Genomic DNA, 23,607 nt, shown 5'->3' with positions numbered 1-23,607 from the left:
TCAGCCCTGAAGGTCTCTGACTTCTCAGAGAGAACGGGCACTGCTGCTTCCAGCACTTGGCCTCAGTGTCAAGGGGAGGGGCTGGCGGGGTGCTGCCGTCACTGCCCCAGCACCTTGTAGCAGGCTGGGTGGGATCCCATGAACCCAGCCTTGGGGTTGCCTCGTGAGGCCTTTGCCCAGACTCCGGGTGGCTGGGTGACCAGACTTGTGGACCCGGAAGGCAGAGGTGGGGGAGGCTTTGTGGCACCATGCAGGGGCTAGCCCAGCCACTCAGAGTGACAGCCCGCTTCTGCCTGGGCGTGTAGCTGAGTGACCGTAGAGGCCTGGGGCCCTGGAGCCGAGCCCAGCCCTAGGTGGAGGCACGTCAGAGCCACCAGCTTCTGGCTAGACTGGTGGGGAAGCATTTGCTTTACGCTGGGTCCCAAATCTAAGGACTGCAGAGGGTGAGGAGAGTGGGCCTGAGACCCCCCATATCAAACCATCCTGTCACTGCACACAGGAGGGCTGGGCTAGGGTGGAGATAGGAACTAAGAGTCCTCGGGGACCCCAGTCAGCACAGAGGGACTAGGAAGAGCCAGAATTTAGGCAATGGCCTTTTTCCCACTGCCGGGGGGAAGGAAGGCAGGGGCCTGCCTCCCTGTCTCCTCCGCTGCAGGCGGGGCTGCCCGGACCCCGCCGGGGTGGGGAGGGCCAGCCGGGCCCAGGAAGGGGGCGGGGCGGCCGCAGTGACGCGGCGGGCGGCGGGGAGGGACGGCAGGGGCGCCGGCGGGCGGATCGAGAGGAAGGTCGGGGCCATGGGCCGGCACTGCGCCTCGGGAGGGTCCGGCCACCGCTGCAACCCGAGGCCGGGGCTGGGGGCGCTCCGGGCTCCGACCCACGGGCCGGCCGGCCCTGCCCGGGCTGGGTGAGGGGAGCCCGCCTCAAGCTAGAGGTGAGCCGGGACGTCGGCAGGCGGGCCAAGAGCGCGGCAGGGGACCGGGACGCCGGCGAGCAGAGGGAAGTGGGGACAACGGGGCCTCTCGCTTGCTCGCGGGGTGCGAGTGGGGGATGGAAGGGTGCCTGCAGCGGAACCTCGGTGCCAGTCTGGGGCGCAGGTGGGCGGAGCGGGTCTCCAGGGCCAGGGCCTGTGGGATACCAAGTGGAGCCACTCTGGCCTCAGCCTGAAGAGGGCTCATCCCCCGGGAAGAGGACGGGGTGGCTGCCTAGGCGCGTGGAGAGCCGGCGAGGGCCGGGGGTCCAGGAAGGATGCTGGGAGCGGGAGGTCGAGGACCCGGCTGCCCTCTATGTAGAAGAAGGCAGATCTGGAGGGCGGAGGGGATTACTGGTCCCGGAAGGTAAGTTCGGGTGCAGGTCGTGGGGAACCCTGGCAGAGATGCTGGGCGCACGGGGCCACTCCGCGCAGAGACAGTCGGGAACAAAGCTCTAGGTGAACGTCCGAGAGTGGGGGACCTGGGACCCCGCCGACTCCGGGAAGGAGATGCAGGGGGCGGGTCCCCAAGGGGCCGGTCGCGGAAGGCGGGCCCGGAAGGAGGGGCCCCGGGGCTTCGGGGGCGCGCCCCCGAGGGATGCCGTTTCCTGGGGTTAAGACGCGGTCGCAGCGGGAGAGGCGAGGTGGCCCTCCCGCCCGCCGGCCGGAGCTTGGCGCTCCGGGGGGCCCGCGTCAGCGCGCGGTTGCCATGGCGACGGGCGGGCGGGGGGCGGGGGCTGCGCGGAAAAGAGGTCAGCGCTCAGCCTCGCTGCGGCTCCCGGCCCCGGCGGCGCGGGCGGCGGCGCTGGGCTCGCCTCTGCCTCTCCCGCCGCGGGCCCGGACATGGGGTCCCGTGGCCTGAGCCCCTCGGCCGGCGCGCAGGGCTCGGGGCCGAGCGCAGCCTCCCCGCACTGACTGTCGCGCCGTGCCCTGCGCCAGGAGGAGCGGAGGCCGCGCGCGGCTCGCCGAGCGCCTTCAGGATGCTCATCAAGGAATACCACATTCTGCTGCCCATGAGCCTGGACGAGTACCAGGTGGCCCAGCTCTACATGATCCAGGTGAGGGCGGCGGGGAGAGGGCACCCGGGCAAGAGGTGGAGCCCCGCCGACCCCGCCAGCCCTGCCCTGGGGCTGGGACCGACTGGGAGCCCGGAGGAGACAAGAGAGGCCCCCCTTCAGATGTGGGGATGGGGAAGGGCTGTGGGAAGAGGAGCAGGAGGGCCGAGTGGTGCTTCCCACCCGCTAAGTGCCCAGCCCTCCTCTGATCTCCTGTAATCCTCCTCAGGATCTATAATCCCATCGGGGAAAGAAAAAGCGCCCAGGAGGCGGCAAGAATGAGGAGGGGGGCCTCCGTGGCAGAGGAGGGCGGGAGGGGGTCTGGAGAAGTGCAGGGTCCTGGCCATCCCTGGAGGTCAGGGAGATGGGGTGAGGACCAGGTGCCAAACCTGGAGCAGGGACAGGGCAGTAAGGATCGGAGGGCGAGGGGGCTCTGGGGTAGGGCAGTGAGAAGAGTGGGCCAGGGCAGGCCCTCAGCAGTGGCCGGGTTGGTGCAGAGCTTGGGGGAGTCCGCTCCAGATCTATCCCCAGCACAGCAGGACCAGAATCTCATAAAGCAAGAGGGCCTGGACCCCGCCTCGGGCTTGAAAGGGCCATCTGAGCCCCAGAGCGATAGAAGGCAGGATCTGGGGGCTCTCAAGCTCTGAGGGGTGTGGCGGAGCTGGGATTGGGAGGCGGCCAGGGCCTCCCAGAGAGGGAGGGGGCCAGGGTTAGGGCCTCTGAGAGCTGGAGGCCCCTTTTCCCCTCCTTGTCCCTTCTTCCTTGCCAGCCACCCCAGCCTCCTTGCCACCCGCCAGCACATCCAGTATGCTCCCACCTTGGGGCTGCACTGGCTTCCCCCTGCCTTGAGCACCTCCTCCTACCTCACCGCCTTAAAGTCATGTTCAAGCCATGGTCACATTATGTTATTAGCAAGGCCTTCCCTGACTATCAGATCAGAACTGCCGCCCCCAGCCCTGATCACCCGTACCCTACTCTAGGCTTTTCCTATAGCACCTAGTGCCTTCTAACACACCATATAATTTGCTTTTTCCTTTTGTCTGTCTCCTTCCACTAGAATGTAAGTTCCACGAGGGCAGGGGTCTTTGTTCTATTCATCAATATATCTCAGTTGATATAATCCCAAACACTGCTTGGAGTGGAGCAGACACTCAATGAATACTTGAATGACTGAATTGAGTGCTGGGTTGCAGACCCCATGCGGGGCTGGGCTGCATCTGTGATTCTGATCCCAGGGAGCTTTGGTGGGGCAGGGTCTGGTTTCAGGGAGTTGAAAAGGCTGGGACCAGGGCCCCAGAGCTGTGTAGAACACCAGGCTGAGCTGGGGATCCCAGATGCTAAGCTGGGGCTGAGCTCCCTGTTCTGCTCTCCCTCGGGCCACAGAAAAAGAGCCGGGAGGAGTCTAGTGGTGAGGGCAGCGGCGTGGAGATCCTGGCCAACCGGCCCTACACAGATGGGCCCGGGGGCAGTGGGCAGTACACACACAAGGTGTACCATGTGGGATCCCACATCCCAGGCTGGTTCCGGGCACTGCTGCCCAAGGCTGCCCTGCAGGTAGAAGAGGAATCCTGGAATGCCTACCCCTACACCCGAACCCGGTGAGTGGGTGAGGTGGGCATGGTCTGAGGCCAGCAGGGGAGCGGCCCTGGTGGGTACAGCAGTGAGCCTCATCCGTGCCTTCTGCCCAGGTACACCTGCCCTTTCGTGGAGAAATTCTCCATTGAAATCGAGACCTATTACCTGCCTGATGGGGGGCAGCAGCCAAACGTCTTCAACCTGAGCGGGGCCGAGAGGAGACAGCGCATCCTGGGTGAGGCCTGGAGCTATGGGGGGACCCTGGCGCCCCTCTCAGGCTCCTGGCTGCCTCATTGGGCAGCCTCTGAGAAGTCCCAGCCCTCTCCAGGCCTCATGGTCCTATCTGCAAAAGGACGGGAACTGTCACCCAGTCCCAAGAGGGTGCCAGGAGCGGGGGCTCAAAGGGGCTGGCGCTGCTCAATGCTTGCCGAACTCCCTCAGACACCATCGACATCGTGCGGGATGCAGTGGCCCCAGGCGAGTACAAAGCAGAAGAGGACCCCCGGCTGTACCGCTCGGTCAAGACGGGCCGAGGGCCACTGTCTGATGACTGGGCGCGGACGGCGGCACAGACGGGGCCCCTTATGTGTGCCTATAAGCTGTGCAAGGTTGAGTTCCGCTACTGGGGCATGCAAGCCAAGATCGAGCAGTTCATCCACGATGTAGGTGAGCACCCAGCTGCGGGAGGTCCCACTTACCCAGCATGCCCCAGACCCCGTGTTTAGGGCCAGGGATGCTCCCATCCACTGGGGACACAGAGGTGGAAAGCCATCATTTCCATTTGAGGTGGGGAGCACTAGGGCAGAGGCGGCCGCACAGCCTAGCCAGGCATCCACAGAGCAGGAAGCTGGTAATATGATCTACAAGGTCCATACTGGCTCTGACATTCAGAAATGCTACTGCTTCCATTAAGATTCTAAGATTCTCCATCATCCTATGAGTTGGATGAGACTTAGAGATGCTCAGGAAGGTCACCGGCTCTAACTGGCAGCATGCTAAGGAGTGCAGGCTGAGGCTGTGACTCATGTCATTCTCTCTGGGATTCCCCCCCTCCACTCCAAGTTTCTAGTGTTCCAGCCTTTGGCCCTGGTGTTCAGGAGCCCCAGTCCCACACCTCCCCTCAACCTGACCCCACCACGCCTACAGCTCAGCCCTGCCTCAGTGCCCAGGTCATCTGCACACAGAGGGATGGTCCCTAGTTGGAGAGGCCAGCAGTCTGGCTTCTGTCCCCTACTGACCCCCACCCCATGGTACCTCCAGCAAGGCACTGGCCATCTCTGCACTTTAAATTTCTCTTCAGTAAATGAGGAAGAGGTTGAGTCAGATATGAAGAGGTAATACTGACAGTGATTGCAACACACAGACCCATGGCTAATTACTTTTTGTGCAAGATCTCCCTTAACACCCACAACAGCCCACCAGGTAATGACGATGATTATTCCCATTTTACAGGTGGGGAAATTCAGCTTAGAGAATAATGAGGACTCCTTGTCTTGCATTTGGAAAAATACCAAAAAGCACAAATAAGAAAATTAAAATCACCCACATATAGCCACTACTAAGATTCCGATATATCTCCTCACAGAAGTTTATAATTATCATTCAACCATCATTACTTTATTTCCTAGATATTTAAGAGTTTCTAACTTTATTCTTCTGCTTAAGATAAAAATATCCCAGAATGGGTATCATCTTTCGCTACAGCCTTCATTGAGTGCCAACACTTCCATTAACTATTAACACCTTCATTAACCATCAACAGTTTCATTAACTGTTAAACCCTTAATTAACTGTTAATTCCTCAGAAGTCACAGGAAGCCAGCCAAAAGCAAAAACAAGCATTGGTCCCTGCTTTTGGAGTGATGGGGTGGGGACAGTGCTGAGAGTTAGGGTGTGCAGAGAGACAGGAAAGGCAGTGGGCGGGGGGGAGTCAGGCAGGAAGACAAATGCCCCACTTTCCACTCCCATTCCTGGACTGCACTGGCCCTGCCCTACTTTGTGGCTCTGGGTGGGTGGTGTCCCCAAGGGAGCCATTATCCAACCTCAAGGCTGGGCACGTGGCTGCGGTGGCAGGGAAGCGGGGGAGGGGGCAGTTCCGACGCCTGGGCACCTGCAGGTCTGCGTCGGGTGATGCTGCGGGCCCACCGCCAGGCCTGGTGCTGGCAGGATGAGTGGACAGAGCTGAGCATGGCTGACATCCGGGCACTGGAAGAGGAGACTGCTCGCATGCTGGCCCAGCGCATGGCCAAGTGCAACACAGGCAGTGAGGGGTCTGAAGCCCAGCCCCCCGGGAAACCAAGCACCGAGGCCCGGGCTGGGGCCAGCAACACTGGCACCTCCGATGGGCCTGAGGCCCCCCCTGGCCCAGATGCCTCCCCCGATGCCAGCTTTGGGAAGCAGTGGTCCTCATCCTCCCGTTCCTCCTACTCATCCCAACATGGAGGTAAGGCTGGGGCACAGGGATGGGAGGAACGACCCTCCCCAGGCTGGGCTACTGGGCTGAGGCTGAGGCTGAGCCGGCCCGGCAGGGGCTGTGTCTCCCCAGAGCTTGTCCGAGTGGCGCATGCAGAACATTGCCCGGGACTCCGAGAACAGCTCTGAGGAAGAGTTCTTTGATGCCCACGGTCAGCACTGAGGCCCTTTTTGGGAGTGGGGATGTCCCCGAGCAGCTCCTCCCACCCCATGACACAGCCCCCTGTCCCCTCAGAAGGCTTCTCGGACAGTGAGGAGGTCTTCCCCAAGGAGATGACCAAGTGGAACTCCAATGACTTCATCGACGCCTTTGCCTCCCCAATGGAGGTGGAGGGAACGCCAGGTAAAGATCCCGCCTAGGACACCGGCCCTCAGCACCCGTGTACAGCAGGTCATAAGTTTAATGGCATCTTAAGATGAGAGGCAATCTGAAGAGGTGCTCATTAAATACATAGACGAATAATGAATGGTGGATGGATGGATGGATGGATGGATGGATGGATGGATGGATGAATGGTTGGGTGGGTGGATGGATGGATGGGTGGGTGGGTGGATTGATGGATGGATGGATGGATGGATGGATGGATGGATGGATGGATGGTTGGGTGGGTGGATGGATGGGTGGGTGGGTGGGTGGATGGTTGGGTGGGTGGATGGACGGATGGGTGGGTCGATGGATGGATGGGTGGGTGGGTGGATGGATGGATGGATGGATGGATGAGTGGATGGATGGATGATTAGAATGTAGTCATGATTCAGAAATAGCACTAAGAATGAAGGAATTAATTTGGACTCCCTGAATGCTTCACATGAGAGGTGATGTCTATGCTAGCTTTGGGAGACTTGGGCCAGCACTGTCCAGCAGAACTTCTAGGTCTGTGCTGCCCAAGGCAATAACCACCAGCCACACTGGCTCCCAGGCACTGAAAATGGGGCTAGTGTGACTGAGGAACTGAGGTTTTTATGTATTATATTTTAATTCATTTAAATTTAAATGGCCACTTGTGGCTAATGGCTACCACATTGGACAGGGCAGGGTTAGAGAAGTTTGCCAGGCAAACAGGCATTGTGTGGAGAGGCAGCCCTGACTGCAATAAGACCAGTGGGAGCAAAGGCCTGGAAAAGCAAACTCACCTGGGAGAGCTGGTGGGAGGAGAAGTTTGGAGGAAGGTAGGGACTGGGGGCTTCAAGCAGATGCCAGAACTGGGGTGCCTGAAGTGCCAGATGAGGGGATCCCAGTGGTCCTCTCCATCCCTCTCACTGGCTTCCTTGCCCTACAGAGCCTGGAGCCGAGGCAGCTAAAGGCATTGAGGATGGGGCCCAAGCACCCAGGGACTCAGAGGCGAGTATGGTCAGCCACCCCTTGTCAAAGCTCCCCCTACTCACTGGCCTGGCCACTGCTATGACACCCACTGCACTCCATTGTTCCCCCCAGGGCCTGGATGGAGCCGGGGAGCTGGGGGCTGAGGCATGCACAGTCCACGCCCTCTTCCTTATCCTGCACAGCGGCAACATCCTGGACTCAGGCCCTGGAGACGCCAACTCCAAGCAGGCAGATGTGCAGACGCTGAGCTCTGCCTTCGAGGCGGTCACCCGCATCCACTTCCCTGAGGCTTTGGGCCATGTGGCGCTGCGACTGGTGCCCTGTCCACCCATCTGCGCCGCCGCCTATGCCCTTGTCTCCAAGTACTAGCCACGGGTGGAACGGCAGGGAACTCGTAGGATCAGGGAGGCCTTGGGGCAGGGAGGGGGAAGGGGTCAGGAAGCTAGACACCTGGGTCAGTCACTGGCATGGCTGGACCTGTTCTGGAGAATGGCTCCATTTCAGTTGCCTCTTGGGGCTAACGCTCCCCACAGAGGACCCACAGAGCCAGGGCTTGCCAGCAGGCCCAGGGGACTTGGATGGCAGGAGTGGGTCTGGAAGCCCCTCACTCACGCACCACATTTCCTCCTCCTACAGCCTGAGCCCTTACAGCCACGATGGTGACAGCCTGTCCCGCTCCCAAGACCACATTCCACTGGCTGCCCTGCCACTGCTGGCCACCTCATCCTCCCGCTACCAGGGCGCCGTGGCCACCGTCATTGCCCGCACCAACCAGGCCTACTCAGCCTTCCTGCGCTCACCTGAGGGTGCCGGCTTCTGTGGGCAGGTCAGCAGTTAGGGACAGTCCATCTGCTGCCCTCCACTGCAGCCCCCACTGTGGCCTGGCCTGGGTGAAGACAAGGCCTCTCATGATGGTGCCCCTGCTCCCACCCAGGTCGTGCTGATTGGAGATGGTGTTGGTGGCATCCTGGGCTTTGATGCACTTTGCCACAGTGCTAACGCAGGCACCGGGAGTCGGGGCAGCAGCCGCCGTGGGAGCATGGTCAGTATAGCCAAACCCGGCCTCCTCAGGAGCGGAAAGGCCCTCTCCAGCTCTGGGTCTCTGCCCCAGGTGGAATGCGACCCCTCTGCCAGCAGGCAGCCCCCCTGCTGCCCCGCCAGTTCATGTCTTCTCTGGAATTCTGCTCTGCCCAACCCCCAAGCCTCACTCCTTGCTTCTAAGTAAGTAGAATTCGAATGGTCCCCAGGCCTGAGGATGTTTCTGTCCCTTGTTCCATCCAGAACAATGAGCTGCTCTCTCCGGAGTTTGGCCCAGGGCGGGACCCCCTGGCAGATGGTGTGGAAGGCCTGGGTCGGGCCAGCCCAGAACCCTCAGCCTTGCCTCCCCAGCGCATCCCCAGCGACATGGCCAGTCCTGAGCCCGAGGGCTCTCAGAACAGGTGACGTCCCTGCCCCATCGCTCCTGCCCTGGGCACATGATGGACTACAGAGGCAGCAGCACTGAGCACCCCCCCTCCCCCACAGCCTTCAGGCAGCCCCTGCAACCACCTCCTCCGGGGAGCCCCGGCGGGCAAGCACGGCCTCCTGCCCACCCGCTGCCAGTTCCGAGGCACCTGAGGGCCCCAGCAGTGCTGCCCGCCTTGACTTCAAGGTCTCTGGCTTCTTTCTCTTCGGCTCTCCACTGGGCCTGGTACTGGCTCTGCGCAAAACTGTGATGCCCACCCTGGAGGGTAAGTCCTAGGGGCTGCAGGGGCGCCTCTAGTCTCTGTCTGCCCCTTCTTTCCCCACCTCCTCTGGCCTTCCCTCTCGCCCGAGGCACGAGCAACTTCCCCACTGTACTAATTCAAAGGCCTGGCTGCAGAAGGGGAACCTGAGGCCCAGAAAGAAGGGACTCGCCAAGGGTGAGTCTCCCAAAGCCACTGGGAGGAGCTTCACACCTGTGGGATGTTCTGCACTAGAAGGGGTCCAGTGGGCACCACGGCAGCAAATCAAAGCCGCTGCTCTCTTCTCAGCCTTTTTTTTTTTTTTTGAGACGGAGTCTCGCTCTGTCACCCAGACTAGAGTGTCAGTGGCCTGATCTTGCTCACTGCAACCTCCTGGGTTCAAGTGATTCTCCTGCCTCAGCATCCCAAGTAGCTGGGATTACGGGCACCCGCCACCATGCCCAGCTAATTTTTGTATTTTTTTAGTAGAGACAATGTTTTGCCATGTTGGCCAGGCTGGTCTCGAACTCCTGACCTCAGGTAATCCACCCGCCTCTGCCTCCCACAGTGCTGGGATTCCAGGAATGAGCCACTGAACCCAGCTAATTTTTGTATTTTTAATGGAGACGGGGTTTCACCATGTTGGCCGGGCTGTTCTCGAACTTCTGACCTCAAGTGATCCATCTGCTTCTGCCTCCCCCAGTACTGGGATTCCAGGAGTGAGCCACTGTGCCCGGCCCCTGTCTCACTTTAAGCAGGGCCCTACTGACTTCCCAGGGAGTGCAGTTTGGGAACTGCTGGCTCAGGGTCACACCAGACATCAGGGTACTGCTCCCACACCCCCTACCTCCCAGAGTGCCCAGCTGAAGCCCCCACCCCACAATCTTTCTCTATCTTCTGGGTACCCAGTGGCCCAGATGCGCCCAGCCTGTGAGCAGATCTACAACCTCTTCCATGCGGCCGACCCCTGCGCCTCACGCCTCGAGCCCCTGCTGGCCCCAAAGTTCCAGGCCATTGCCCCACTGACTGTGCCCCGCTACCAGAAGTTCCCCCTGGGAGACGGCTCATCCCTGCTGCTGGGTACGCCCCCAAACAAGATAAAGGGGAGAAGGAGGAGGGCACACACAGGAAGGGAGGAGGTAGCAGAAGACATGAGGAGGCTCCCACACGATGGGAAACCTCTCAGGCTCAGGCCACCACTCCCGGGACCAGGAGCTCCTTCCCCCTGCGGGGGTCTGGATCCCCAGGACCCTCTGACCTCCTGGGCCCAGAAGTTGGGTGGGGGAGGTTAGCCAAGCTCGAGAGGGTGCCCCCTGGCAGCATGATGCTGGTGTGCTGCCATACAAGCAGCCAGCATGTGTGCGCTGCTGCATCTGTGGGGGGGTGTGCTGCAGGCATGTATTGGGGGCGTGCCCAGGTATGTATGGGCCAAGCTGGCCTGTGTTGGGCACAGGTGTGCAGCGTTTGGGGCAGTGGCAACAGGCATTCTGGCAGGAGTGCAGCTGGCCACTGGGCTAGCTGAGAGGAGAGAATGCCACAGTGCAGCCTCAGCCAGGACCTGACCAGAGGGGCCACAGGGAAGATGGCAGAGGTGCGGGGAGCCCTGGGTGAGAAGACAGGAGAGCCACCTGGCGGCCCCTGCTGACCTTGCCCTCCTTCCCCCAGCCGACACTCTGCAAACGCACTCCGGCCTCTTTCTGGAGGAGCTGGAGATGCTGGTGCCCTCAACACCCACCTCTACTAGCGGTGCCTTCTGGAAGGGCAGTGAGTTGGCCACTGAGCCCCCAGCCCAGCCAGCCGCCCCCAGCACCACCAGCGAGGTGGTTAAGAGTAAGCCAGCCAGCCTAGGCAGTCCAGCCTGGGGGTGGGGGAGGCCCGTATTCCACCTCCGAAGCCCAGCTGAGAAACCCTTTCCCCCAGCACCCAGCCTGGACTTGGCAAAGAGCAGGCTGGGTGGAAAGGAGGGAGGAAAGAGCACCCAGCACCCAGGCAGATGGGTGTGGGGCAGGAGGCCATCCTGACTCGCTGCCATGGCCGCGCAGTCCTGGAGCGCTGGTGGGGGACCAAGCGGATCGACTACTCGCTGTACTGCCCCGAGGCGCTCACCGCCTTTCCCACCGTCACGCTGCCCCACCTCTTCCACGCCAGCTACTGGGAGTCCGCCGACGTGGTGGCGTTCATCCTGCGCCAGGTGGGCCTGGGAATATGGAATGGGAGATGAGAATGGGACGGGGATGGGCTGCTGTGGCCGGGGGAGGGACAGCCCTCCCTCCCCTAAGAGACAGAGGCCTCGCCCCCTGTCCCGCGCAGGTGATCGAGAAGGAGCGGCCACAGCTGGCGGAATGCGAGGAGCCATCCATCTACAGCCCGGCCTTCCCCAGGGAGAAGTGGCAGCGAAAACGCACGCAGGTCAAGATCCGGGTAGGTGCCCTGCCCCTCGCCCACTCGCCCACTCACCAGAGAGGCCCCGCCCCTCCCCCAGCACCCCGCCTCCTCGGGCCCTAGCCGACCCAACTCTCTCCCAGTCCTGCCCCGCCCCTGGGGTCCTGGCTCCACCTCATTGCCCCAGCCCCGCCCCTGGGAACCGCTGGTCTCCCCGCCCTCTGCGGCAAGTTTGTGTCTAGGGTCTGGATCTGCGCTGGTCCCCACCTCGCCTCATCCTCTGTATCCCGTCCTGTCACAGCTCTGCTCCTGGAGCCGCGGCCCACACACAGGCTGTCAGGCCGGGGTCCACAAAAGTGCGCCCCCCGGGCTTGCCTTTTTCCCTCAACGCCCCGCCGCTTCTCGGCCCCCACCCCGGGGGTTTGCGTGTGGATCCTCACCTGCTCGCCTTCCCCAAGCATCCCCATCCTTTCCTGGCCGCGGACTCACGCCCTCTGCTCCCTCTAGAACGTCACTTCCAACCACCGGGCGAGCGACACGGTGGTGTGCGAGGGCCGCCCCCAGGTGCTAAGCGGGCGCTTCATGTACGGGCCCCTGGACGTCGTCACGCTAACCGGAGAGAAGGTCAGGACCCAGAGGCCCTGTCGCCTGGCCCATGGCCCCACCTCCTGTCCTCGGAACAGCTCCTGGTTCCTGGTGGTTGTGCCCCTAGACCCACCCGTCCCCGACGACAGCCCCGCCTCTGCCCTCCTCCATGCAGGGCCCCCATGGACCTCCCGCCCTTTCTCCCCTCCAGGTGGATGTCTACATCATGACACAGCCGCTGTCGGGCAAGTGGATCTACTTTGGCACGGAAGTCACCAATAGCTCGGGCCGCCTCACCTTCCCAGTTCCCCCAGAGCGCGCGCTGGGCATTGGTGTCTACCCCGTGCGCATGGTGGTCAGGTGAGCGCGGCTGGCCAGGCCTCTGCGGGAGGGCTCCGCCAGGCCTCGCCCCGCGCCACTCACGCCCCGCCCCGTGGGCCGCAGGGGCGACCACACCTATGCCGAATGCTGCCTGACTGTGGTGGCCCGCGGCACGGAGGCTGTGGTCTTCAGCATCGACGGCTCCTTCACCGCCAGCGTCTCCATCATGGGCAGCGACCCCAAGGTGCGAGCTGGCGCCGTGGATGTGGTCAGGTAGGAGTTGCCACCGCCACCACCACCACCCATCTCACCGGGGTGACCGGCCCCCCACCCCTGGCCAGCGGAGCTGACCGCTGCCCCCGCCCCACAGGCACTGGCAGGACTCCGGCTACCTGATCGTGTATGTCACAGGCCGGCCGGATATGCAGAAGCACCGCGTGGTGGCCTGGCTATCGCAGCACAACTTCCCCCACGGCGTCGTCTCTTTCTGCGACGGCCTCACCCACGACCCGCTGCGCCAGAAGGCAATGTTTCTGCAGAGCCTGGTGCAGGAGGTGCGGCGGCTGGGGAGGCTCCGGGTCCTGACCCCGCCCCCGCTCCCCCTTACCCCCCACCCCCGGATCAGCAGAGACCCATCTGTTCCCAACCGGATCGGCCCGGGCCCTGCCTGACTGCAGCGGCCGCTGTGGTCCTGCTCCCCTAGTTTGAGAGGCCCCGTGTACTTAGGGGCAACTAGGGAGATGCAGCTGGTCCCGCCCCTGTCCCCGTGGGACTGGGACCTGTCCTCGCCTCCGTCTGCCTGGACCCACCCCCAGAACAATCTGGGGAAGCCCAACAGACCCCGCCCCCAGCTGCACGGCTCCGCCCCTGGGGCGGCTGATTGGCATCTCCCGCCACAGGTAGAACTGAACATCGTGGCCGGTTATGGGTCTCCCAAAGATGTGGCTGTATACGCGGCACTGGGCCTGTCCCCAAGCCAGACCTACATCGTGGGCCGTGCCGTGCGGAAGCTACAGGCGCAGTGCCAGGTGAGGGCCAAGTGAAGGCCAGGAACAGAACCCCACCAGGGAGCAAGTGCCTGAGTCCCAGGCCTTAGGGACCACAGACTCTGGGGAAGATGTGAGAAGGCCTAACCGGCCTCCAGGGACCCTGGGATCCTCCGAGGACAAGGGCCATGAGCAGCTTGAGCTGCCAGCTGCCAGGCAAGCCAGAGGGAACAGCCCACACTGGAATGTGCTCAAGACCCTAGGCGCTGGTTCCACTCAGCCATGGCTTTCCACTGTGACCTTTCTGAGCCTCAGCTTCCCGTCTGTAAATGGAAATGATCATGGCACTGCCCATGTCAGCTTATGAAGATCACATCATTTACTGCACATCAACAGGCACAGGGCTGGGCACAAAGCAAGTGCTGGCTAAACATTGGCTGCTGTTATTTTTCCTCTAAGACCCCATTTTCCAGATGAGGAGACTGAGACCCAGAGAAGGGCAGAGCTAGGAGCACAGCCAAGGTGCCCTGGCTCCCAGCCTGGGGTCCTGTCTATTGAGAAGGCTTCAGCTCAGGCTGTGCCAAGCCTGCCACCAGTCCCCCAGCCTGCCTCAGGTGCCTCTGGAGGACCGTGGAGGGCAGCGTGTGGGCCCTTGGCCAGCACCCCCTCATCGCTGCCTACCTCTGCCCACAGTTCCTGTCAGACGGCTATGTGGCCCACCTGGGCCAGCTGGAAGCAGGCTCACACTCGCATGCCTCCTCGGGACCCCCGAGAGCTGCCTTGGGCAAGAGCAGCTATGGTGTGGCTGCCCCCGTGGACTTCCTGCGCAAACAGAGCCAGCTGCTTCGCTCGAGGGGCCCCAGCCAGGCGGAGCGTGAGGGCCCGGGAACACCACCCACCACCCTGGCACGGGGCAAAGCACGGAGCATCAGCCTGAAGCTGGACAGCGAGGAGTGAGGCCCGCACCACGCCTGGACCTGGGTTATTTATTGACACACCCGAGGGGCCCGAGGGGCTGCATGTGGGAGGCTGGGGGCCCAGACTTTTGGCCCTAGCGCTGGCCCCCCCAGCCCCACACCCTATATCTCCGTGTGCTCCTCGGTGTTACTTCGCTTTCATATGAGGGGACCCAGCGCCGGGGGGAGGGAGGAGGCTGTGGGTGTGGGCGCAGAGGCTTTTCCAGTGTGTATAAATCCATGAAAATAAACGCCACCTGCACCCCACCCACTCACCCCGTGCCTGGCATCATAGGGCGGCCAGCCCAGTTCCCACCCACTCGCCCCGTGCCTGGCATCACAGGGCGGCCAGCCCAGTTTCCAGTTCAACAAGGGACACTGATGTGCACAGAGAGGCCAACACACACCCAGGGCCATCCAGGTCACAGGCAGGGTCAGGATGGGGGCCTGGGCCTCAAAAGGTCTCAAGAAACCCGTGCCCAGGGCCATCCATGTCACAGCCAGGTCAGGATGGGGGCCTGGGCCTCAAAAGGTCTCACGAAGCACTCGGCTCTCTCCTCTTTCTGGACAGTCAGCCCACCCCAGCCCGACCCGGCTCACCTCAGCCCCAGCGTAGCTTCTCATGGAAATCCTGCCCCCAGACACTGAGGCCAGAAGACCATGGGATCCGAGGCTGGAGGGGGAGGGCAGCACCAGGAGACCACCTCCCTCAGGCGCCCAGCTACCTGGCTTGTACCCACTTCATCTCCCCCTTAAGACTGGGGGCTTCTGGGGCGCCCCAGCCCTGGCCAGCGAGAGACACTTCCTTGGGGAAAGAGCTCATCATAATTTCTCTAACAGGGACACTGAAGCCTCAGAGCTGGCGGGCGGAGGGGCTAGGATTTGAACCCTGATTCTTTGCCTCCCAACAGCCACCCAAGTACCAGGAATGCCAGGTGATGACCCGGCTCTCCCAGTGGACCAGCTCAGCAGACTCAGAGAGAGATAAATAAAGGCCTTTATATACACAGAAGCATGACGTAGCAGGGGCAGGAGGGCTGGCAGCTGCAGCAGTGGGCTTGGCAGTTAAGGCAGGGCCAAGTGCTCCTGTCAATGGGAGAAGATTCCCCGGAACCGGGCTTTGTCCTCTTCATCCTTCTGCCGGATCCGTGCCTCCAGGGCCCGCAGCTCTCGGCTCACCACGGGCGCCAGGGCTGGGTCCAGCTCCAGCACTTTGGCAAAGTCAGCCTGGGCCTCCTGGGCATTCCACACGGCCGCGTGGGCCTTGCCCCGCTTGAAGTAGGCCTTGACATTGTCTGCAGGGGAGGCCAGTGAGCAGTGGGTAGTGGGCATGCAAGGGCATGAGGGGGGATCCTGGCCAGCTGCCTGCCCTCACATCTCCTGGCACCATGGGCCCACAGGGGAGAGAGAGCCCTCCCTGACCTGAGGATGCCACCCCACCCCCAATACACCATTCATGCTTCATTGGCACAATGCGGCCCACGGCCCTGCCAAGTAGAGGCATTTAGTCAGGCCCCCGTGGGAGCTCAGAATGGGGGGTGTGAAAGGCTAGGTCTTGACCCCAGCAGTGACAGGAGAAAGGCCACTCTCTGACCACTCGCAGCCCCCGGCAGCCCAGGGCCCGGTGCTCACCGTCGTACTTGTTGAGGATGGAAGAGCAGTGGTCCAGCACCTCATAGTACTCCTCGGCCACCAGCTTGCACTGGCAGTAGTTGAGCAGCAGCGGCGTGATCTGCTGGTCCAGCTGGATCCATTCAGGGGACCCAGGCTGTTCCTGGGAGCATTGGGGGCAGGGAGTGGGGAGAAGCTGTAGACCTGGGCCCCCTGGCTCCACACCCCCCTCCATCCTCCCCGTCAGCCTCCGGGCAGCACCTTCATCTGCAGGTTCTTGAGGCAGGCAATGGCATCGTAGTACTTGGCAGCAGCCTCCTTCACATGCCCCTCGCGGTACAACCGGTTGCCCTCCTGGTGGATAAGTGGCACTGCCTTTGCCTTCTCTTCATCCGTCATGGCCCATGGGTCCTGCTGGTACGTGCCAGGGCTCTCCACCTGCAGGGCATGGGGCATATCACAGCGGGGCTCGGGGACACCACAGCTGCATCAGCGGCAGACCTGACCCACATCTGGGCTGGCTGGGCCCCCAGACATCACACACCAGCAGCAGAGCTGCTTGTCACTCAAAAAGCATTAAACAAACATCGATGTCACATCTCCTGTGTGCCCAGCACTGTGCCAAGTGCTAAGAACAGAACAGTGAACAAGATGGTGAAAAGCCCTGCCCTCGCAGAGATCATGCTCCATGGCAGGTTCCCTAAATGGACAAGGAAATACATAAATTCCAGGGACTTCAAGGTGCGGCAGAGGCTAGAAAGGAAATGAGCTGCTCCGAGATAGAGAATGAGGAGTCCGGGTGGGCAGGGCCGGCTTCCTGGAAGAGGTGACATTTGAGACGTGAAGGAGGAGGAAAGGAGACTCAGGGTACTGCCAAGGGTCCTGCACAGGTTTTCTTGTCCCTGTCCGCTCCCCCAGCAGTCCACCTGCAGATCCCACCACCTCTGGGCGGACAGGCCAGCGCCGCCCTGAGGCCGGGCAGTGGGGGCCTGGTGAGGCCAGGCTCGGCGGCCCCTCACCTTCAGCATCTCCATGTGGAAAATGAGGGGCTGGGGGTTCTGCTGCAGGGCGTCCAGGTCGGCATGGCCCAGGGAGCTGTGTTCATGCATCTGTGCAACACCGCAGCAGTGCCGCTGGCCCTCCAGGGGGTCCTTGCCCGCCGCGATGTTGCGGAGACTCTTGGCCACCAGTGGGTACAGGACCACATGCTGCAGGAAGGCAAGGGCACCAGGGGCTCTGTCACTGTGAGCTGGCTGGTCACCGGGTCCACAAGGCCCAGCCCCCTTCCCCACCACCATCTGAGAACAAACACCAAGGCCCAGAGAGTGACATCTGGGCCCCTACTCCATTTAAGCGCAGGAGGCTTTTAACTCAGGACTCCTCCAGTGGCTCAGCCCTCTCTCCTGGTGAAGCCCCAGCTTCTGCCACACTCTCTGGCCACCAAATAGAGCACCTACTCCCATCCTCACCCCCACCACAGACACATGCCTACCCCATCTCCCTGGTCCTTACAGGCCCAGTAGAATTCTTACCTCCTCTCCCTCAGGAGGATAAGGCCCACAAGCTGGACTATGCAAAGTACTGGGGCCTCCCCTACATTCTGCTCCCAGCAGCTCCTCCTTCTCCTGTCCCACCCACACCCCACTGAGGGCCTACCTCAGAGCCAGGCCCAGGCCAGCCACTTCAAAACCCTCAGGGAGGCCGGATGTGGTGGCTCACGCCTGTAATCCTAGCACTTTGGGAGGCCAAGGCGGGAGGATCACCTGAGGTCAGGAGTTCAAGACTAGCCTGACCAACATGGTGAAACTCCATCTCTGTTAAAATACAAAAATTAGCCAGGCATGATGGCAGGCGCCTGTAATCCCAACTACTCAGGCAGCTAAGGCAGAGAATCACTTGAACCCAGGAGATGGTGGTTGCAGTGAGCCAAGATCGCGCCACTGCACTCCAGCCTAGGCAACAGAGTGAGACTTAGTCCAAAAAAAAAAAAAAACCCGCAGGGAGACAGGCATAGGGGACCTAGCCTCTAATCTCTTGCTTGGCAAAGCTGCTAGGCTGGTGGGAACCAGATAACCAGATTCCTCCTACCCGAGTCCTCCCCACTCCTGCCACTGCCCTGGACAGGGGCTGACTGCCGGGCTGCCATCAGCGGGCATTTCCTGAGTCTTGGCTCTGGACTGGCTCATGCTGGGCATCCCAAAGCTAGAAGTAAACAGGCCAGATCCCTGCTTTGCAATAGCCTAGGACAAGGCAGAAGAGCAGATCCTGGCCATGCAGGGCATGAGGGCTGGAGGACCCAAACGTGGGCCACTAGCAGTCACGGAGGGCTTCCTAGAGGTGGTGACCCAGGAATAAGCTTTGAAGGAAGAGGGAAGATCTTGGCTAAGAAGCAGAATGGAAAGGAAAAGCAGGGAGGTTGAGTAAGAGGGTGAGACGGCAGGGGCCAGCCCCCAAAAAGCTATGTGAGCAGCTATAGCTCATACAGTTTAAGTCCTCACTTAATGTCCTAAGTAGGTTCTTGGAAACTGTGACTGTAGGTGAAACAATACATAACGAAACCAATTTTTCTTCTCATCAGTTTTAACAAAATTTTGCTGAGAGACATGACAGTGGCTGAACACCTGATGTATGTTTTTTCTCTTGGTCACAGTTTCCAAGAATGTATCGGCAACATAAAGTGAGGACCCACCATGCTCTATCCTGACAGTGACCAGAAGCCATCGAGGGATGTACAGGTCGTTTGCATTTGAGAACGAGTCCCCTGGCCTCAGTCTGGCTAATAGGGGAAGGCGGAATGGAGGCCAGGACGCCATCAGCAGGCTGGTGTGATGGTCTGGAAAGAGTGGGTGGGCCGGGTGCAGTGGCACACACCTGTAATCTCAGCACTTTGGGAGGCCAAGGCGGGTGGATCACCTGAGGTCAGGAGTTCAAGACCAGCCTGGCCAACATGGTGAAACCCTGTCTCTACTAAAAATACAAAAATTAGCCGGGCATCATGGCGGGTGTTTGTAATCCCAGCTACTCAGGAGGCTGAGGCAGGAGAATCGCTTGAACCCAGGAGGTGGAGGGTGCAGTGAGCTGAGATCGTACCACTGCACTCCAGCCTGGGCGACAGAGCAAGACTCCATCTCAAAAAAAAAAAAAAAACGAAAGAGTGGGTGGCAGTCTAGCAGAGGGTGGAGGGAGGAAGAGCCCTGGGGATAGGAAATAGGGCTTGGCTGGACAGCCATTGCAGACAGGTACAGGACAGACACCTTGATGTCACAGAGGAACTGGGCAATCTCCCCTTCTCGCATGGTGCACACGATGGTCTCCCACACGGGCAGCTTGAACTTCTTGCCAATGATGAGCTCCATGGGCTTGCCACGAGCCCGGCTGTCGTCCAGCACGGTGCCCTCGTCGTCACTGTGCAGCGTCCGGTAGTGGAACGTGGCCTGTGGGCCACATGCGAGGTCAGGCAAAGGCACAAACCCGTACCCTGACCCCCAAGGAGAAGTCCAGTCCCCGGCCTGCAGACAGCATAAGGGACGGGGCTTCCCCGGGGACACCACCTGACCTTACACCTGGCTTTATCCTCCCACGCTGGTGAGAAAACAAAGTCACAAGGAGGGGAGGAATAGGCCCAAGCCACATGGCTAGTGGGTGGCTGAGTGGGAACAAGAGTCCAAGCAGTCTGACTCCAGTCATTCCTCAACACATATTTACTAAGCACCTACTATGTGCCCAAGCTCTGTGCTAGACACCAGAACATGGCAGCAAGCAAAACACAAAAAAGTCCCTGCCCCCCCTGGAGCTCACATGGCGCTTCTAGAGGGAGGAGATGGGCATCAAACAAAACAATATGTCATGGCAGGTGAAGCCACGTGCTTGGGAAACAGCAGGGCAAGGGGGTTGGGGCTGGATTAAACAGAGTGGGGGTTGGGGGAGTAGGGAAGAAAGCAAGCCAAGTGGACCCTGGGATAGGAACTTTCTAGGCCAAAAGAACAGCACGTGTAAAATGCCTTGCAGTGGGACAATGTGATGTGGAAGTGCTGGGAAGGGAGGAGCATGGTCCTGTTAAATAATATGGAAGGGGAGAAGGGAAGTGCTGGGTAAAGGAGAGTATGGTCCCTGGGTAGGGCTCCACAACCACGGACCTAGGTGAGAACAGGCATTTCTTGCCCAAATGTTGCATTTCCCAAGACCACCCTGGCCTGCCACACCCCTATCCTGTGCCTATAAAAACCCAACACCCTAGCGGGCAGACACACAGGCAGCCAGATGTCAGAGGAACCCATCAGCAGAAGACGACACGAGCTCCTGGTCATTGAGAGGCTGTCAGGGGAGCAAGCAGCAGAAGATCACACTGACAGGCACCTGCACGCTGGCAGGTCATCAACTGGCAGGAAGAGGCGGAGTTTGGCTGGGGCAGTCAGACGAGAGCTGGGGCCACCAAGTGGCCCAACCCCAGGGGAAGACCATCTCCAAGGCAGGTGGATCACCCGAGGTCAGGAGTTCGAGACCAGCCTGGCCAACATGGCAAAACCTCGTCTCTACTAAAAATACAAAAATTAGCTGGCCATGGTGGCGGGTGCCTGTAATCCCAGCTACTTGGGAGGCTGAGGCAGGAGAATCACTTGAACCCAGAAGGTGGAGGTTGCAGTGAGCCAAGATCATGCCACTGCACTCTGGCTTGGGCAATAGCGCAAGACTCTGTCTCAAAAAAAAAAAAAGAAAAGAAAAAAGAAAATGTCTGAAACCAGCTTGGCCAACATGGTAAAAGCCCATCTCTACTAAAAACATTTTAAAAAATTAGCCGGGCCTGGTGTCGGGCACATGTAATCTCAGCTACTTGGGAGGCTGAGGCAGGAGAATTGCTTGAACCTGGGAGGCAGAGGTTGCAGTGAGCTGAGATTGCGCCATTGCACTCCAGCCTGGGCAACAACAGCGAAACTCCGTCTCGGAAAAAAAAAAAAAATTTGCAATCATTCTCCAAGCCCACGCGTGATCTAATTCTCCAGTACTCCAGTACATCAAGGCAAGAAACCCCAGGCTACAGAAAGCCCTCTGTCCTTGTGATAAGGAAGAGGGTCTAATTGAGCTGGTTAACACGAGCCGCCTATAGACAAACTAAAAGAGCACCCTAGAACACACGGAGCTGTAAACATTCATCCCTAGACACTGCCATGAGGTCGGGGCCCCACATCCTGCCCATCTGTATGCTTCCCCAGAGGTTTGAGCAGCGGGGCACTGAAGAATCGAGCCACCCCCCCATTGCATGCCCTGCAAGGGAGACAAGGGAACTTCCCGTTTCAAACGCATGATGTGTTCAAGAGCAGCAAGGCCAGTGTGGCAGAGCAGAGTGAAGGAGGGGGCGGGGTACACCATGGGGTCAGCAGGGGAGCTCACCCAGGTCAGTAGGGGTGGACCTCACAGGGCCTGTAGGCTATGGTGAGGCCTCTGTTTTTTACTCTGTGATGGAAGCCACTGAGTGGCTCCAACCAAAAAAGAAATTGAATCTGGCATGGGTTCGGCTGCTGGGACGAGAACAGACCACAGAGGGACAAAAAAGGCAGGAGGAGAGTTAGAGGTCGCTGCAGTAACCCAGGCCGGAGATGAGGATGGCCTGGACCCAAGCAGTGATGGCAGAAGTGGTGAGAACTCAAGATCCTGGCTGGATATTGAGGATGTGATGTGGGATGTGAGACTAGGAGGACCACAGAGACACTAAAGTTTTTGCCCTGAACAACGAGAAGTTTGTTGGTTCCCCTAACTGACACGGAGAAGCCTCGGGTGGAGCAGGTTAAGTGTGAGTTGCCAACCAGGCTTCCAGGTGGAGATGGTGAGTAGGGAGCTGTATATCAGGTTTAAGAGACAGGTAATGACTGGAGAGCTGCATCTGGGAGTAATCCGGCCAGGGAGAGTTCTTAGAGATAACACTGGGGGTGGGTGCAAAGAAAAGAGGTTTGAAGATTGAACCCTCGACAGGATATGGTTAGAGGAGCCCACGCTCTTAACTGCCACACCATGCTGCATCTCTGAAGTCAGTTTCCACATCGGTAAAACGGAATCAACAACAGTACCTATCTCACATTGTAGGAAATAAACGTGTGAAGCATGTAGCACAATGCTCGAATAGTGAGCACTCAATCAGTGCTGGCGATTGGTTATTTAACACCGCCTGTTCCTGATCTTGGGTGCCATTGTTCACATCTCTCCTTCTGGTGTCTGTTCCATCCAGGATCTCCCTTGCCAGCCCCTTCTTCCAATGCCACCAACCCCCCAGCACATGGGGGCATGAACCCACACCACACACCCTGTCTCTTCTTAGAGAAGATCTCTTTTCATACAGCGGATCACTCCAGCCATGCAGCTCCCCTCTGCTCTCAGAGCACTTACACTGCACTGGGCTAGGATCCTTAGCTGCCCGATTCGGCACGGTGCTGGCCAGGGGGCATGTGCTCATTTGCTCAATGTGCATGTCCTGCCCGACTGCTCTGCTGGGCACAGGGGCTGCCTCTGGGAGGTTCCCTACTCTGCAAACAAGTGGCAGCTGGGAAAAGCACTCCGGGAGGAGGCAACTGCAGGAGAAGCAGGGAGGCCTGGAGTTGTAGGTTGGGGGAGAAGGGGGCAGAGGGGCTGGATCTGGGGGCCTGGCAAAAAGGAGAAAAGTGGGAGGTTCTTTACTTCCCAGCCTTCATCTGTCCCAAACAAGCCACTAGTGCAGCAGGAAGACTGCTAAAGAGTCCCTGTCTGGGAGACCTGACCTCTGGGCCCGTTCTCCGGCTTTGCACGTCCCAGGGCCTCGGTTTTCCACTCTAAACAGTGGCAGTTGGTCTAAGTGTTTTCAGAAGGCCCTTCCATCTACAAAGGATCATGAGCCTGAGCCTTGAAACCCAGATACCCTAGGACCACTCCCGACCCTGGGTTTCCTCCAGCGTGGGGTCTGCCCAAGCACTGAGATCAATCCCCAACCCCAACCCGCTTGTGATGACTGACGGCCTCCCCCACCAATGCTGTTACAAGGCCGAGCCAGGGGGCGGGGCACACAGGCCCGAATTCACCCCCTACTTAAATTCAGCCCAATCAGCGTCGAGTTCTGCATGTGAGCGGTAGGGTCAGTGGACGCTGCCCTCTGGGCATGCGCAACCTCTCGCCTAAGGCCTCCTCCCGCCTCGCATGCGCACCACGCCGCAGAGAGGGAGAAGGGTAGGGTAGACACGAACCTTGGTCCCATCCTGAAAGTTCGGGAGCTCTCCTCGGCCTTCCTGTATCACACGTTTTTGGATCCCGTCCTCCCGGAGTCTTGCGATGATATCCGCCATCCTCCTTCCCCGCTGCTCCCTTTCGGCAACTTCCGGACTCGCTCGGTAGCTTCCGGACTTGCTTCGGCAACTCCTAGCACCTCGGCAGCTTCCGAGCTAGCGCCATTTTGGTTGAGGGCAGAAGCCAAAAGGGACTGAGCGTGGAAACGGATGATGATTGGTTCTCTGCGCTGCGGCTGAGCGCGCGTCTGCTCGGGGGCGGAGCCTGGGAATGTCTTGGGGCTGGACCCCGGCCTGTCAAAGAGGCAGGGCTGGAGTCCGCGGGCCGGGCGGGACGAGGACGTCCCTAACAATTGTCATTGAATTGATTGGGACTGCGGCCGTGTGGCACTTTGTTTGAAGTTGTGGACGGAATATAACAGCATT

General features: G+C 60.0%; 2 protein-coding genes across 7 annotated transcripts; one reads left to right on the top strand and one right to left on the bottom strand.

Annotated features, from left to right (window-relative positions):
* The first annotated feature begins 752 nt into the window (after positions 1–752).
* PITPNM1 (phosphatidylinositol transfer protein membrane associated 1) lies at positions 753–14,593 on the top strand. Of its 4 annotated transcripts, none has more exons than XM_055270079.2 (24): positions 753–931; positions 1,907–2,025; positions 3,406–3,620; positions 3,711–3,832; positions 4,039–4,263; positions 5,714–6,040; positions 6,126–6,221; positions 6,305–6,412; positions 7,350–7,411; positions 7,505–7,755; positions 8,030–8,219; positions 8,328–8,435; positions 8,675–8,832; positions 8,918–9,123; positions 10,006–10,176; positions 10,762–10,926; positions 11,139–11,287; positions 11,407–11,517; positions 11,986–12,102; positions 12,275–12,423; positions 12,508–12,657; positions 12,755–12,938; positions 13,284–13,412; positions 14,064–14,593. In XM_055270079.2, exons 2-24 carry the CDS (start codon positions 1,948–1,950, stop codon positions 14,325–14,327), a joined length of 3,735 nt encoding a protein of 1,244 aa, XP_055126054.1. In that variant the 5' UTR covers positions 753–931; positions 1,907–1,947; the 3' UTR covers positions 14,328–14,593. The 4 variants fall into 4 exon arrangements, with proteins under 4 accessions (XP_055126054.1, XP_063491757.1, XP_063491760.1 ...); XM_063635687.1 differs by lacking the exon at positions 753–931 and adding an exon at positions 983–1,334; XM_063635690.1 differs by lacking the exon at positions 753–931 and having other exon boundaries at positions 1,707–2,025; positions 12,796–12,938.
* A 712-nt stretch (positions 14,594–15,305) lies between these two features.
* AIP (aryl hydrocarbon receptor interacting protein) lies at positions 15,306–23,374 on the bottom strand. 3 transcript variants are annotated; one of them, XM_055270089.1, is made up of 6 exons: positions 23,143–23,374; positions 19,192–19,371; positions 16,957–17,145; positions 16,199–16,375; positions 15,959–16,100; positions 15,306–15,621 (listed from the first exon to the last, which is right to left on the bottom strand). In XM_055270089.1, exons 1-6 carry the CDS (start codon positions 23,239–23,241, stop codon positions 15,416–15,418), a joined length of 993 nt encoding a protein of 330 aa, XP_055126064.1. In that variant the 5' UTR covers positions 23,242–23,374; the 3' UTR covers positions 15,306–15,415. The 3 variants fall into 3 exon arrangements, with proteins under 3 accessions (XP_055126064.1, XP_055126067.1, XP_063491768.1); XM_055270092.1 differs by having other exon boundaries at positions 15,967–16,100; XM_063635698.1 differs by lacking the exon at positions 16,957–17,145 and having other exon boundaries at positions 23,143–23,371.
* Between the last annotated feature and the right edge of the window lie 233 nt (positions 23,375–23,607).

This window comes from Symphalangus syndactylus, chromosome 1 (assembly GCF_028878055.3).
Source record: "Symphalangus syndactylus isolate Jambi chromosome 1, NHGRI_mSymSyn1-v2.1_pri, whole genome shotgun sequence".
Classification (NCBI taxonomy): Eukaryota; Metazoa; Chordata; class Mammalia; order Primates; family Hylobatidae; genus Symphalangus; species Symphalangus syndactylus.
This window is presented reverse-complemented; position numbering and strand designations above follow the sequence as displayed.